The 15,852-nt window shown below is 34.8% G+C and overlaps 1 protein-coding gene across 21 annotated transcripts in view; it reads left to right on the forward strand.

Annotated features, from left to right (window-relative positions):
* SOX6 (SRY-box transcription factor 6) overlaps positions 1-15,852 on the forward strand; it is a 665,386-nt gene that overhangs the window by 264,057 nt on the left and 385,477 nt on the right. For all 21 annotated transcript variants that reach the window (XM_012456568.3, XM_012456580.3, XM_012456567.2 and 18 more), the window contains one exon: positions 14,931-15,171. In XM_012456568.3, coding sequence (XP_012311991.2) covers positions 14,935-15,171 — 237 coding nt within the window. In that variant the 5' untranslated portion in view covers positions 14,931-14,934. The remainder of the gene's footprint in view (positions 1-14,930; positions 15,172-15,852) is intronic.

Below are 15,852 nucleotides of genomic sequence, written 5' to 3' on the forward strand. Positions count from 1 at the left end.
TTCACCAATATACCAAACAGTCAGGCTAGGATATCTATGAATCCTCAAGTTGATTTTATAAAGTGAATTGTGAGAGAATTATAGGGTAAGCTACTTTCAATCAGCTCATGAGAATGTGCTCGGATTCTTTAGTACACTAGTAGGAACTTGATTTTAGACCTGATTTAGAAATTGAAAAACTGGTGTGAAACAAGTAACATTTTGGAACATTTAATATTGGTCTGGGGAGCACTGATGCATCAGGGCAAGAGTTTTTCAAATAGACAAGCAAATAATCAGGCTTTGAATGGTATTCCTGTATTTCATAGGATATGGTAACTCAGACTTTTTATTTATTGTCAAGTTAATTTTAGTATACTGCAGGATTGCTTCTATTTAAAAATTAATTCTGAGCAAATGGGTTACAGTCTCCAAATACTTGGACCGTTTTAGTTGAAAATCAAGGAAAGAGGTTAATAATAGGAGGTTTGAATGGGTACCCACAGCTCAGGACTCTATTGTCTTTAGGAATACAGTTCTCAGCAGCAGATGCTGTAAGCTTTGGTCTTTCCTGTGTAAAAAGTGATTCCCTTTCATCTGCTCTTCTTTTGGCAAACAGTAACATATATATTTTTATCCCGTGGTTTTTATTCTCTTGGCATGGTCCTAGTCATTGATTGGTTCACTCAGCATTGAGTCACAAGTATATTGGGTCTGGAAAACTTATATTCCCTGGAATTTTTATTTATTGTGACTTGTAAAAATTTAGAATCTTTTTCTTTAAGTATTTTAATTTGTTTTTGTTTGAGTCAAACTATTTTTCTGTGAAGTTTTCTTTAAAGAAAGTTAGCATTTGTTTCATAACTGCCAAATACCAGGTATTTGCACATATATTAAATTAATCTTCACAACAACTTTTCAAGGAAGTTGTATTGTCCCTAATTTGATAGATGGGTACATGGAGTCTCAGAGAGTTAAGTAACTTCTCAAGTTCGTAGATCTAGTAAATGAGATTTAAATCCTTCCTCTAAACCTTTCTATTATACTGTACTTTTCCTTCTGGCAATAGATCCTGATAAGACTGTAGCAAGTAGTTTTTCAGTTCTAGGCACCATGGATGCAAATAAAGAATTACTTTTGAAGAAATCTAAAAAGCTGATAGATTAGGCATGATAAATGTAAAAGTTGACTACTCAATTTAGGAAATTGTGAGGTGGAGGTGGTGGTTATATGAGAAGAAAGTACAGGACCAGATAAATAATGCAGAATTTTTTCCCATAGCAAACACCATATCTTGGGAAAATCAGAAATTCTGTATGTTGGTAGGTGTGCAAATATGTACTTGGTAAAGAATCCCTTAGGTATGCAAGACAGCGGGTAGTCATACTTGTCTTTTATAATGATAACTCAAACAATTCTGTGCAATGACTCATGGAAACAATTGGATTCTCATGTTCTCCTGGAGCTGTTTATGATAATTCCAGCAAATGCAAGTGAGAAATTTAAAGCAAACAACTATAAGGGAGGATGTAGTGGAGGTACAGAGGGAGAAATACAAGATAGCAGCACTTTAATTATTTGTGAAACTAAACTGTTTGGTGTGTATAAAAAAATGTGGAAATTTGGGTTGGTGGCAAAAACCTTTCTTCAGCTTTCACAAACAATTACAGTTTATAAAAATTCATGTCCTCATGTGAGAGGCTTTTCTATTTCTTTTCCTCAGAATTTAGGATATATGTAATGTTATATAGTAGTCATGTTTTAAGAGGGTATCTAAATTACTCTGCATTCCCTGAAATCAACCCTAGACGGGTAGTGTGTTAAATACATATTGTTCAATCTCCTCATCTCATATTCTCTCAAGGCTGTTCTCAACACCGACTTTTGTAGTGAAACAGCTCCAGTTGTGTCTGATATAGCTGGTGTGGTTTCTCTGGTCACAGCTGGAAAGTAGAAATCGGATCTCATATTTCTCTGGGCCTTGAAATAAACGGGCAGTGACATTCTTATTTTATTTCATAATTGTCTATATAAGAATATAATTAAATATTGAACATCTAGGCTAACCAGAAATAGCATGCTAGGAAAAGCATGGATAGTTAACAACCAACAAATATTTGTTAGAAAATTACTGTGCAGAAACTACAGTGAACCTCCCAGCCGTGTGTGTCAGTAGCTTTAACTACTTCCTTAACCAATTTTGTTGTCAGATTGCCCAGAATGAGAGTTAAATGGATTGGTTAGAGAATTACCTGCTCTACGTTTCTCTCTCTCTCTTTTAAAGTTGTTAACTAGTAATTAAATATCTCAAACTCCAGAAGTAGACAGAAAAGAAAGACAGTAAATCCTTTTACTAAGCTCTGATTAAATTAGTATTTAGAATATATAACCAGAATATTAAAAATAAAAATCTACAGGAATGGTATACATAGGTAAGGAATAATTCAGATAATAATTGAAAATAGTTAATAATTTATTTAATTTAGATTTCAGAAATTTTTTTTTTTTGAGACGGAGTTTCGCCCTTGTTACCCAGGCTGGAGTGCAATGGCGCGATCTCGGCTCACCGCAACCTCCACCTCCTGGGTTCAGGCAATTCTCCTGCCTCAGCCTCCTGAGTAGCTGGGATTATAGGCACGTGCTACCATGCCCAGCTAATTTTTTGTATTTTTAGTAGAGACGGGGTTTCACCATGTTGACCAGGGTGGTCTCGATCTCTTGACCTCGTGATCCACCCGCCTCGGCCTCCCAAAGTGCTGGGATTACAGGCGTGAGCCACCGCGCCCGGCCAATTTCAGAAACTTTTAATTCTAATAGCATTTGCCCTGGCATTAGACAACCTTGAGTTGAAATTTTGCCTTCTGTATTTACTAGGTATGACCTTAAGCAAGTTTTCACTTTTTATTGTTTTAATAAACAGTTTTGTGCCTTGGCTTTCTTATCAGGAAACATAGATAATGACATTATTTAACTTCTAGAATTGCTCTGAGAACTAAATGAAATAATACATGTAGCAGTGCTTAGCACAGTGCCTGTCTGGTATTTTCTAGGCATCTAGTAAAAATTATCTATGTATCTTTTTAGCCATCTCTCTAACGTTCATCCATCCATCCATCCATCCATCCATCCATCTATCAACTATCCATTGGTTCATCCATTTATCCATACTTATTTAATGTTTCTGACAACATAAACTGATTATTTTTAGAGGCTGTTTTTTTGCCAGGGAATATGTAGAACTTTTAAAATATGAGATGAATTTATTGTTCAGTGTGTGTGCAAAGAGGAGACACCTCCAGAAAGCCAATTTATTTTAAGTCCTTTTTCATGGCTACTCTTTTCTGGTTGAAGATAATACCCTAAATTTATTTCTGCCTATAAATTTAATAATATTTAAATAATTAGGAAATACTTGCTGAGTGTTTTCTTTGCACAAAACATTGTGCTAGGTATTGTGGGAATGCAGAGAAACCTAGGATTTTGTTCTCACCCTTGAAAAGTTTGTAATGCAGTTGGGGTTACTTAGAAAATATAATGGTATCATACATTTTAAAAAGATTATGTGAATTAATATGCATTAAGTGTTGAATGAATGATATAAAAATAATTTCTCAGAGATCTTATTAGAGGTGATCAGAAGAGGGATAGATCATACTTACCTGGAATAGTCTCAGTTGGTTTCCTGGCAGTAAGAAAGGAAAGTGTGGGAATTAGGGAGAGACAAGCAGAGCAAAGGCTAGGAGGCAACAATAAGTGAATTTTGAGTGGTGAAGACAGATTTATAAAGATTGGGTGTATCTGGATGGAGGGCCTTGAATGCCAGGGTCAGAGTTTGGACTTTATTCTGTCATCAGGAGAGAGCCACTGATGTTTTTTGATCAAGAGAGTGGCCTGATGAAGGGAGTGGCAGTAAGATTGATTTGGTGGAGGAGTTAATAAAATAGAGAAAGTACTTTAGAGTCTGTTGTAAGAGTTTAGGTATGAGGTGTGAAAAAGCTCTGTGCTAAGGTGATTATAAGTATGGTAAGAAAGGTGAGCATAAGAAACAATAAGGAAGAGCTGATGGAGCTTCATGATAGGCTGGCATTGAGAAGCAAGGATAAAAATGAGGAGGTAGATACAGTGTTCATGTTTTGAACTTTGATGATTCTGAGAGTGGTACTCTTCTGGGTGTGGATGAATGAGGGGAGGTGTTGAGGAAAATAGTGATTAATCTAGTTTTAAAGTGTTTAATGTGAAATTGCAGAGCATACCTTGGTATAAGTACTTCACAGTCATTTGAGGACTGTTGCATTTCAGTGAGATGAGAGAGTTTAGTGTTCGGGCTATGGATAAAATAATCTTATGACTTAAATGTTAATAAGATGCTTGATGAAAAGAGTATAGACAAAGGATAATGTTTAGGTTGTCAGTATTAACATGGAGTAGTATTTTCTGTGATTATCTATTCACTTTAATTTAAAACAATAAGCTATTTGCTTATCTCTTCCTCTCTGCCTTTTCCTCCCTCTTTCCCATAGTATTGATTGTCTACAGTATCTTGTGCACTGTGCAGGGCACTGGGGATCCAGCAATGAACAAGACAAACATGAGCCCTGTCCTCATGAAATATACAGAATAAACTTGGTTTTTAATTAAACAAAATATTTTAATGAGTTCTCTTTTTTCCCATTTACCATAAGCTTGTGCTATGCAAGCATTTATCTCCCAGGGTCTGAAAGATCTCTGACAAGAGGTTTCCTTTTCTTCCTCTCATTAATACTTTTTATTTTACTGTATTGTAAGAAATACTCTGTAGGAGTATGATTTCAGGAATTGATTAAATTACCCATCATTGAAGTTTAGAAAACACTGATTGCAGACTCCTTTGCCTGGGAGGTTTTTATTGTGTTGAGCTTATATGAAGTGTCTCTTGGAAAAAAATGCATTATATTATTTGAAGGTTTTAAGAGCAAGGAAAAAGATATTTTTCTAAAAGTCTTATTTCTTACATCCGGAAAGTTCTCTTAAATCATAATAAAACTTGCAGCTAGAGATTGGACTTCCCCTTTCTCCTGTTTCTTGCTATCTTTGTTTTGCTTCTGATTGAGCCACCGATGTTCAGCCAGTGTCTTCATTTTGCTCTTTCGTCTACCCCTTCATAATAAAATAGAGAAATGGAGAAAGAGGAACACAATGCAAAATTGAGAAACACCAGTTGAGACTGATACCAGATGAAAGCATTATTCTAAGGAAGGAGATAGTAGATTATCAATGTCTGAATTTGTATTCTAAGATTCAAGCTCAGGGGAGCCTATGCTCTTGATGGTCCTCAATTCATTTCACTTTTTTGCTAAACTGGTCCATTTTTGTGTTAAATGATCATAAATGATGTTATTTAGAATAGAAGTATCTATCCTAAAAATGGAATGGAATATTAGACATATCAGGTGTTAGCAATAAGAAATATTTTGAAAATAAAATGGTTAAAATGGAAATGTAAGGCATATCAGACATTAGCTGTAGGAAATATTTTCCTTCCTTCCTTCTTTCCTTCTTTCCTTCCTTCCCTCCTTCCTTCCTTCCTTTTTTCTTCCCCCTTTCTCCCTCCTCTCTCTTCCTTTCTCTTTCTTTTTTCTTTCTTTCTTTCTTTCTCCCTTTCTCTCTTTCCCTCTTTCCTTCTTTCTTTTACTCTCTTTCTTCCTTTCCTTCCTTTCCTTCCCTTTCTTCCCTTCCTTTCCTTCCTTCCCTTCCTTCCTCCCTTCCTCCCTTCCTCCCTTCCTCCCTTCCTCCCTTTCTTTGCTCTGTTACCCAGGCTGGAGTGCAGAGGCATGCTCCCAGCCTACTGCAACCTCCACATCCCCATTTCAAGCAATTCTCCTGTTTCAGCCTCCTGTATAGCTGGGATTACAGGCACACACCACCACACCCGGCTAATTTTTATATTTTTAGTAAAGACAGAATTTCACCATGTTGCCTAGGCTGATCTCAAACTCCTGACCTCAAGTGATTCACCAGCCTTGGCCTCCCTAAGTGCTGGGATTACAGATGTGAGCCACCATGCCTGGCCTAGCTGTAGGACATATTTTCTGATAAAAATGACATTATTGGCCGGGCGCGGTGGCTCACGCCTGTAATCCCAGCACTTTGGGAGGTCAAGGCGGGTGGATCACGAGGTCAAGAGATCGAGACCATCCTGGTAAACATGGTGAAACCCCATCTCTACTAAAAATACAAAAAATTAGCTGGGCGTGGTGGTGCGTGCCTATAATCCCAGCTACTCAGGAGGCTGAGGCAGGAGAATTGCCTGAACCCAGGAGGCAGAGGTTGCGGTGAGCCGAGATTGCGCCATTGCACTCCAGCCTGGGTAATGAGCGAAATTCCGTCTCAAAAAAAAAAAAAAAAGACATTATTGGTGGACGAAACCCCTATATTTAAGAGTATTTTGAGAATAATTAGAGTTTTCGCTGTATTGGAAGGAATAATGTAAATCTGAATGTCTTAAATCTTGAGTTAGTTATGAAATGAATTTACTTTTCTAAGAGAGCTTTTAAAATGCGATTTTTTTTGAGCATTATCTATATTAATTCTATTTATTTTAATTTGTATCTTAGGAATCTTTGGAGTGTAGGAGAACCGTGTCAAATTTTAAGTCCTTTAATACTAATTTAGCTTCAGGTTACTGAGATCCCTTTGATAGTGAGCCAATATGGTCACCAAATTTGGATGAGAATTCCAGATGCTGAGTGTCTCAAAAATAGTTGTGGATATATGCCCTATGCTTGGTTATTTTTCTAAACTTGTATAAAGATATTAAATCACTTTCATGAGATGAATTTTCAACATCAAAAATATAAGCTACTTTAGAAGACAAAAATAAAGCGTAACTCTCTGTTAAGGAAAAATTAAGGCAAAAGCTTTTGAGATTGGATCCTGCCTGTTCTTCTCAACCTTTAGGAAGATTCCTAGGCTAGAAAGACATCTCTACAAACAAAGTCTTTGTAATGGAAAATGCTCTTACATACAGTTTAATGATATAGGTTCAAATGGTTGTGATACAACTTGTAGGCCTTTGTGCCTGGAAATGTCTGGAAAGTTGTAGTGCTCTTATTGGTATTTGTAGTCACTTTTTATGAATTGGTGTTTCTTGTTGTTTTTCATTTTTATTTAATTTAAGATGAATAAATCTTGTTATTAAATAACAGGAAGATTGCATCATAGCATTCAGGATTAAAATGCACTCCCTTTTTTGGGAAGCAGATAGATGTGTTTACTCTGTTGAGAGATTTAGATTTGATTTTTTGTTTTCTTCATGGTAATTATGTTTGCACTTTGCTGATCACTAGTTGTGCATTATTACAATGGAAGGTGACAATTTGATTGTCTTCAATTGGAGAAACAAGTAATTTTATATTCACTAAGCTGTCAGGTAACACTAACTCACGGTACTAAGAGCTCCTGGCAATGCAGCTTGGCACCTATATTTAACTGCTTTGATGCTTGTGTAACCTCTGCTGAATCAGAAATATTTTGCCTGCTGGAAATGGTTTTCAGGCTTGTACAATGAGATTTTCATTAAGTAGACAAACCAAAAATGAACTGCAAAACCATGGTTGTTTTTCTCCTCCCCTTTTATCTCGTCCTCTCTTTTCGCTCCTCCCCTTCCCCTCCCTTTCTACCCTCCCTCCCTCCCTCCCTCTTCTTTCTTTTTCTTTTCTTTCTTTGAATAGGAACCTGAAATTTATACCTAATTTCATCACATAGAAGAGTGGACTTGGTATATTGCCTTATTTAGCTAAAGGAGAACTTCAGTGATGAGCTTCTTTATATAATTTCGTTCACTGTTACTGTGTGTGAATTTTCATATTTTGAAACAATCTATATAGTATCCATATTCATTTTTCTCTTTTTTTCTGAAAATACTAAAGAGGGAAACTAGAGCTAAGAATGGAAAAGTATACAGTGACAGCTTCCTACACTTTGTCTCTGAGAAGTTATTGTTCTGGTTTATGATTTTTATTAATATAATTGGATAAGATATCCTGTAATTGGGCTTTCATATTAGTGGGTCAGTTTTAAGCTGACAGAGACATGTCTGTTTATTCACTTAAAAAACTATGGTTCTCATTTATATGAAGAGGAAGTTCAAAGTGAACTTATATAAATAAATTCATTCTGCTATTGTTTTAGACAGCTTTCCTTCACTCCGGCCACACAGAGGTCTTTCATTGAGCTATAAAGTCATTGTGCTTGATTAAAATCCTCTAAGTTAGTGTATATTTATAGTAGCCATTGTTTGGTTTTACTCTTACTGTTTAAGTCACTGATTTTATTTGTAAAATCTGGGCCTGGCTTTCCAAAGCAAAAATCCCAAAGTTACTGGTAGATAAACTGTGAGAAAACCGTATTATTTCTATCAAGTAAAGTATAGATAGTGGTTACTTGAAGTCAAGTTGTTTTGATCCCAGGAAGAAACTGGATACTCAGGGACACTTAATAATTATAGGTTTTCCATAGGCAGTCAGTCAGCAGGCCAGTCGTTAGGCTAGTTGCCTGTCTGTTCCAACAGATACTAACCAATTTGACAGAAGTAGTTACGTGATGTAACATTATCAGGAGAAACAATTCATGAGTCAAAGCATTCCAAGACATATGAGCTCTAGTCCAAAGAACAGTCTTAAGCTACATAAAGTGACAGCAATATTGTCAGCTAAATATAAACTCTAGAAACACAAACTTTGATGACTGAAGAAGAATCTGTTCCAGGTAGTTCTTGTTTTGTAAGAAGCTCAGAGGGCCTTTGGAGACAATTTTGGTGCTTTGCTGTGAAAAATTGGACCCTTAGAAAAGTCAAAATCCATTAATTTAAGCACTTTCTTAGACATACTTCAAGGGCTTCCAGTGTATTTTATTTACTTCATCTCCGTTGATTTGACAGCTAATTCAAATCAGGGAGTTTTCTTCTAGCAGGTATTGTCCTCAGGTATTACCATATCTGTTCTGAAAGTGCTGCTACAAACTCTAGAAGATAGGTTTATAACTTTCTAAAGTAATTCTGAAAACAGTTACCTTCTTTTCACCTGAATTTTCTAAATTACTTGTTAAACAGATGGAAGAAAAAGAAAAGTCTGGCAGAAGCAGAGGGAAGTTTGGAGGTGGATTGGAGGAGAGGATGTGGTAGTGTTGTATAAAGTAATACAAATAATTAGTAAGCAACCTCAGACTTTACTGGAATGGATTGAGAAAAGTTTTAAAAGGAATGTCTTCATTTTAATGTGTAGAATTAGGATGTACCATGCAACCCTCCCTTCCCCAAGATCCTTGAATGCGGACATCAGAGATACAAGAAGGGGGTTTTAAAATCATTCTTTGCCCTAGGCTGGGTGGACTGGTGTCCTTTGTAGAGGTTCCTGGATATTGTGCATTTTGGCTAATAAACATATCTGTTACTCATGTTCCTTAGAATGAGAGGCACTGTGTTATATTTTTGGAAACTTAATTGTTTATTTCTCAGTATCAGCTCAAGTACAGCATTAAATTAACAGTGAATTATCTAACTGAAATGAGTCTACCTTGGTAGCCTGGGGCTGAGCTGTAAAAATAAATGTGAATATTGGACTGAAGTTTTTATTTTATTTTTAAATAAGTAAACCAACTATTAAAATGTTGCTTTATGTTAAAAACAGGACCTCTTTTGAATAAATGTAACATACCTGGAATGTGAATGCCGTTTGATAATAATCATAAAAATAATGGAAATATTTTCAAAAATCCAGTTAAAAATATTGTTATGATCAAGTCAATGGCTTTTTTTGATAGTTATATAAGTTTCAAATGATAGTTTTGAACGATGGATACTTTTCAAGCTATAATTTTAAAAAATGTAATTTTGAGTGATTATGCCTTATGAGAAAATTTAAAAGTTTGAAGTTGTTTAAAAATAATCCTGACTTTAAACATATACAAATAACTGATTTTGCACGGGTGTGGTGGCTCATGCCTGTAATCCCAGCACTTTGGGAGATTGGGGCAGGTGGATCACCTGAGGTCAGGAGTTCGAGACCAGCCTGACCAACATGGTGAAACCCCGTCTCTACTAAAAAATACAAAAAAAACCCGGCCATGGTGGTGGGTGCCTGTAATCCCAGCTATTCGAGAGGCTGAGACAGGAGAATTTCTTGAACCTGGGAGGAGGAGTTTGCAGTGAGCCAAGAACGTGCCATTGCACTCTAGCCTGGGCAACAGAGCAAGAGTCTCTCTCTCTCTCTCTCTCTCTCTCTCTATATATATATATAAATATATCTCCAAATAACCATTTTATTTATTTATTTATTTATTTATTTATTTATTTTTTTTGAGACGGAGTTTCGCTCTTGTTACCCAGGCTGGAGTGCAATGGCGCGATCTCGGCTCACCACAACCTCCGCCTCCTGGGTTCAGGCAATTCTCCTGCCTCAGCCTCCTGAGTAGCTGGGACAAATAACCATTTTTAAAGAATAATGTCAAATCAGAAAAGTTATAGAAAATTTGATACCCTGAAGTAGAGGACTTAATGGGCACATATCCAGCATTCCCATCATTTTATAAAGTCTTGGGCCAACTAATTTTGATTTCTTGTTGCAGAACAGAAAATAAATTTACTGTCTAAGTAAGTTTGTAATGGCCCAAACATTTGGACTTTGTACTGGTGTTTTGGAGTAAAACAATTATCACCTTTCTAGAGGTGTTCCTACTGACTTCCTAGAGAACATTCTCAGTAACGAGGCTTTATCTCCATCAGTCTTATTTACAAAAGTCCTAAGCCCAAAGTTCTTTCCAATGGCCTGGTATCCTGGGAGTTCACTTGATCTGTTGGGCAGAGACATTTCAAACTCGGGGAACATATGATGGGAATTTAGTTTTATGTGTCCCAAAGATATTTACTTCTCTTTGAAGGTTTTACTTGATAATAGCTATGCCCCAGAAAACCATCTTGTTTAACCAATGTGATAAGTTGACAATGTAGTTTTTCTCTCTGATTATAATGTACTCTGTGTAGTCAATACACTGGTACCATGTGAGTGTAATTTCCTCTTTTATTTTATCTCCAATGCACTGTATTATAAATAAACAGTTAAAAAAAACACCAAACAAATCTGTTGCATCTCCTTTTAAGATTGTACCACTGTAGACACTTGTTCTAGTAAAGTAGAATTGGGCGCATTTGATTGCATTTAAATTTTTCATGCTTCAGCAGTTTGGCTGGGAGCACAGTAAAGAAAAATCCCATGAGCGAGGATAGTTTAGAATAATAGAACTTGATTTTGTGTATTATAGCGGCAACATTTGCGCTGCTTTAGTTAGGGTTGTGTCAGCACTTCCATTATAAACCCCTGTTTTCAGGGGGTATAACTAGGGAGATTTTTTTTAATACAAATTAAAAAAACAATTCATTTGAATGATTTTTAAGTTATAATAGTGCAAAAATAAAGCAAAGTAAAGTCACATCAAAATTGACCATTTCTACAAGGATTTTGATTTTCTTTTGCTTATTAGTTGTATAAGGCAGCAGCTAGAGTAAGGTACTGTGGGGATGAAAATTTTTGCTATGGAAAATTACTGATTGAGTATTAAAATAAGTGTAAGCAATCCACATGACATTTAAAAACACTGAAACTAGGGTATATTTGATTTATGAGCTTCTAAAGGAGAGTAGCTATGGTACAGCGGTTATAGTAAAGGCATTACCAAAAGTCAAGTGTTGTTGAAGCTTCTAGCATACAGTTTGGTTGGTCTAGTAAAACGTTTTAAAGGGGAAAGCTAAGGTAAAGAAATGAATGAAATGTCATCAGGATTATTTAATAAAGTAATTATGCAAAAAATCAGTGGGTCAAATCTAATAATCAGCAAATCTAAAGTTTATTTAATAAACTCTGCATAATTTGTGCACATTCATAAAATCTCAAAACCAGCACCCAAAGCCAACAAAAATCAACAACAAAACAAAATATAAAAAAAAAGGATGTAAACAAAAAAACCCCAACAATTTTATCAAAAGGAAATGCTCAAGGAAATACCTATGGTCTTTTAAGAACAAAACCCATCTTTTTCTCCACTAGCAATGCATTTGGGAACTATAATAAAGTAAAAACAAGAAATTAAATAAAATATGATTTGGTAAAATATTCTTGGAATCAAAAAAATATTAATTCCTTTGCTAAAGAAAGGGATTTCAAAATTGAGTGTGTTTTCCTTGATTGTTGTCCTACCTCTCCTGTCTCCTTTTCCTCTAACGATGGTGTGAACTGAGGATGAACAGTCAGAGTTAATATTGCTTTTTTTGGCAGCTTATGTTTTATTTGCAATCTTGATACACATGTGTATTTGTAGGTGCAAAATAAAAGACAAATTGTGTGATGTTATAAATAGGTAGGATTCTTGAATGGTCACTGGAGGAATCACCAGAAGACTGTTGATGAAGTAGAGGTGAAGCCTTTCCTCTCTAATTGTATTCAGCATGTAATTTCTAAACTTCCCTCTGAATTTTGATTTTCAATTAACACTCCCCATTTGAAGATAATTTTCTATTTAATGTAATTGCAGGAAATAATTTATTGGCTGATTAAGACTGAGGACCCAGCCTTCCTTAAGAAAACATTCTAACAAACCATCCTTTAAACTCAACTCATAGATTTAGTCTATTTTTACAGCTGCAGAGTTGTGTTTAATTAGGACTGTGCACTATTGTTCACTGGTGCAGTTTATAGTTGAAATTATTCTTAAGAGACTGTTTTCATTTTGGGTTTTGTCGTGATTAATTTATACTAAAGCAACAATCATAGACATTGCTGTTGGAAGGAGCCGATTCATTTTATAGTAAGAGGATGTTTGTTGAAGGAACTAAAGTCACTGATTTTTGGATCATGACTTTCAATTGTATTTAACTATTTTAAAAAGCAGAAGTAAATTCGTTCTTTTGTTTTTAGCATAAATGATTATCGAAGTTTTCAGTATCTGAACTATGAAATCACTCTTGTTTGTGGCAAGCCCTTGATAAACTTGCAGAACAGTTATTATTTGCCTGGTTTTACTAATAGTAGTTATGGGACCGGTAAAGTAAGCCACATTGTAATTCTATTATACTAAGAAGCATACTTTGGCTACGTTTTTCATAATCGTATATATGTTTGTTCATTTGTTAGTATTGATATAAATTGGTCAAGAATGTATTTGTCTGATCTACTGATATAGCACTCTTTAGAACATTTAATTCATTTCTCCTCAAAGAAATTATAGGCATTCTTTTGCATTCTCTTTCCCCCATTTTATTTTCTAGTATCAAATTTAATAGATATAATTTTTACTAGTTGTAGAATGATTATTATAAGTAGGTATCAGCATTTTAATATGTTTCAAAGCACTTCAAAAGCTTGTAATACTTTTATTTAGAACTGTGCATAATTAGACTAGCTGATCTTATATTAATTTTTTTCACTGTAGGATACTAAATCTAAGCCCCCTCATTAATTGTGAGAAATTTAGCATTAGCTGTTAAATCCTATGTGAAACATGGGCTGCTACATAAAAACTACTGTTTAAGTTGGAATTAACTTAATTATTTTTCTTTGCACTTGATATTTCCTTCACTGCAATATTCATGAAAGCATGTGACAGATTTGTAAATTTAACTGTTAATCTCAGATTTCTAGACCCTTTAATCAGTATTTATTTGTCTGTAGAAACAGTACTAGCAAGTTAATGATTTGCTAATTTGAAAAATGCTCATGTGGTTTCCTATGTTAACTGATTTGTGCATTTTTGAAAAAATGGTATGAAATCAATTAATGTTAAATAGCAATTAAGGTGGAGATTTTATTCCTTTCATTACACAGCAGTTTTAGAGCTAAAGATGCAATAAACCGAAAACAATGTAAAGTTTTAGAAAAAAATATTCAATTGCCTCTCTGTTAAGTTGTAAAGTTTCAGTTGTTTTATTTTCTAACCATTTTGCTAAGAAATTCATTTTTTTAAAGTGATATTCTAAACATTTTGAAATTCTACTTAATAGTCACAATTTTCTGATTTTATATGAGAGCACAGAATGGAGACCTTGTCATGCAGAATGTAGTCGATGTTTATTTGTGAGCATATAAATGAATGTTCAGCATTGTTTTTGGAGGTTTTGAATATTATGCACAGTAGGCATTTTACTATTTTTATAGTAAATGTTTTGAATCTTGTGGATACTTTCTAATATAAAATAGAGGTATAGCTATTTCAGATACTCAATTCAAATGCTACAAAATTGCCTTAAAACTAATCTAACAGTATCAGCCACTCAATCAATATGTCATTTAAAAGTTAAGTTACAGTTGACTCATTTTAAAGGTCTTTTAAAAAGCTTTAGATGGCACTAAGTAGTGTTAGGCCCAGCCCTCATAATACAAGATGTAAACAAAGAAGTCAGGATCAGATTTACTTAGGACTTTAATTATAATTATTTATTCTCCTGGTTATATTTTCCTGCATATGCTTCTTTTATTCCTACATAAACCATAGGGGAAAGTTGGATATTTGTGCTTTCAAATCATCTTGCAAACTGACTCATTTGCCGGTTCATTCATTCATTTTTTTTCCATTGCTATCACTTAAATACTCTCAAGAAGCTTATAATCTAGTCAAGAAAACTAGGAGGAAAAATATATACATACATACCCTGTCCATTATGAAAACTTACTCTGTAAAAAAATCATTAATGGATTGTAAGAGAGACAATATGCAGTAATTACTGGGAAGAGGTTTGCTGAGTTAAGAGCAAAGAGGGAAAGCAAGACACATAAGCCGAGAGTTCTTTTGCAGGGGTTTAGAGTGGACCATAAATATCTCTAAAGTTAAATAACTTTCCTTTTTTCCTGAACTAGTCAAATGCAAGGGATGGTTTACTCTTTTGTCATTGACAGCCATTTTTAATCCATTCTGTTTCCCTTCTGCAGAAGAATGTCTTCCAAGCAAGCCACCTCTCCATTTGCCTGTGCAGTTGATGGAGAGGATGCGATGACCCAGGATTTGACCTCAAGGGAAAAGGAGGAGAGCAGTGATCAACATGTGGCCTCCCATCTGCCTCTGCACCCCATAATGCACAACAAACCTCACTCTGAGGAGCTACCAACACTTGTCAATACCATTCAACAAGATGCTGACTGGGACAGCGTTCTGTCATCTCAGCAAAGAATGGTGAGCTTTTAAAATGTGACCACTGCTACTAAATGCATTCCTTAGTACGTCCTCATTATAAATAGATGTTTTAGGGAAATAGATGACCTTAGAGTTATTTGTGTTTAGATCATGAAACAACTCCCAGGTACATAGTACTAAGATATTAATAACTGAAAAAACTTGAAAAATGGTTTGTGATTTAGTGTATATATGTTCATTATTAGGCCAATGTGCAAAAAGATATTTTATTGATTAATTGTTCTGGGGGGATTGGTTATCTTATACTATCAATCCATGAATTTAAGGTGATTAACTTGGTAATAGCACAAAATCGGTATGATCAAATAAAGGATGGCTATGTATTAATACTGAAAAATGTAATTAAGCAAATATGTGTGAATGAGGTAATACGTTGACTACATTGTCAATGAGAAAATTCAGGTATTTATCATTTTTAATGATCATTCTTGATTTATAATAAAGCTTTTCTTCTTATGTGCCTATATATTAATTTCAAAAGGGCATGCAAACCTCGTTAGAATCATTCAATCAGACTGCTGGAGTTTTCTCGAAAAGTAGAAACAACATCAAATACATGTAGTATATTAGCCAGCTTTCCCATGTTAAATTCCATCTCTAACCGTCAAAACAGAAACCATAGTAAGTGACATTAATTATCTAGTTTAAAGCAAAAATATT

The sequence above is a fragment of the Aotus nancymaae genome, unplaced genomic scaffold, assembly GCF_030222135.1.
Source record: "Aotus nancymaae isolate 86718 unplaced genomic scaffold, 86718_ANA_hifiasm-v0.15.2.pri h1tg000059l, whole genome shotgun sequence".
In the NCBI taxonomy this organism is placed as follows: Eukaryota; Metazoa; Chordata; class Mammalia; order Primates; family Aotidae; genus Aotus; species Aotus nancymaae.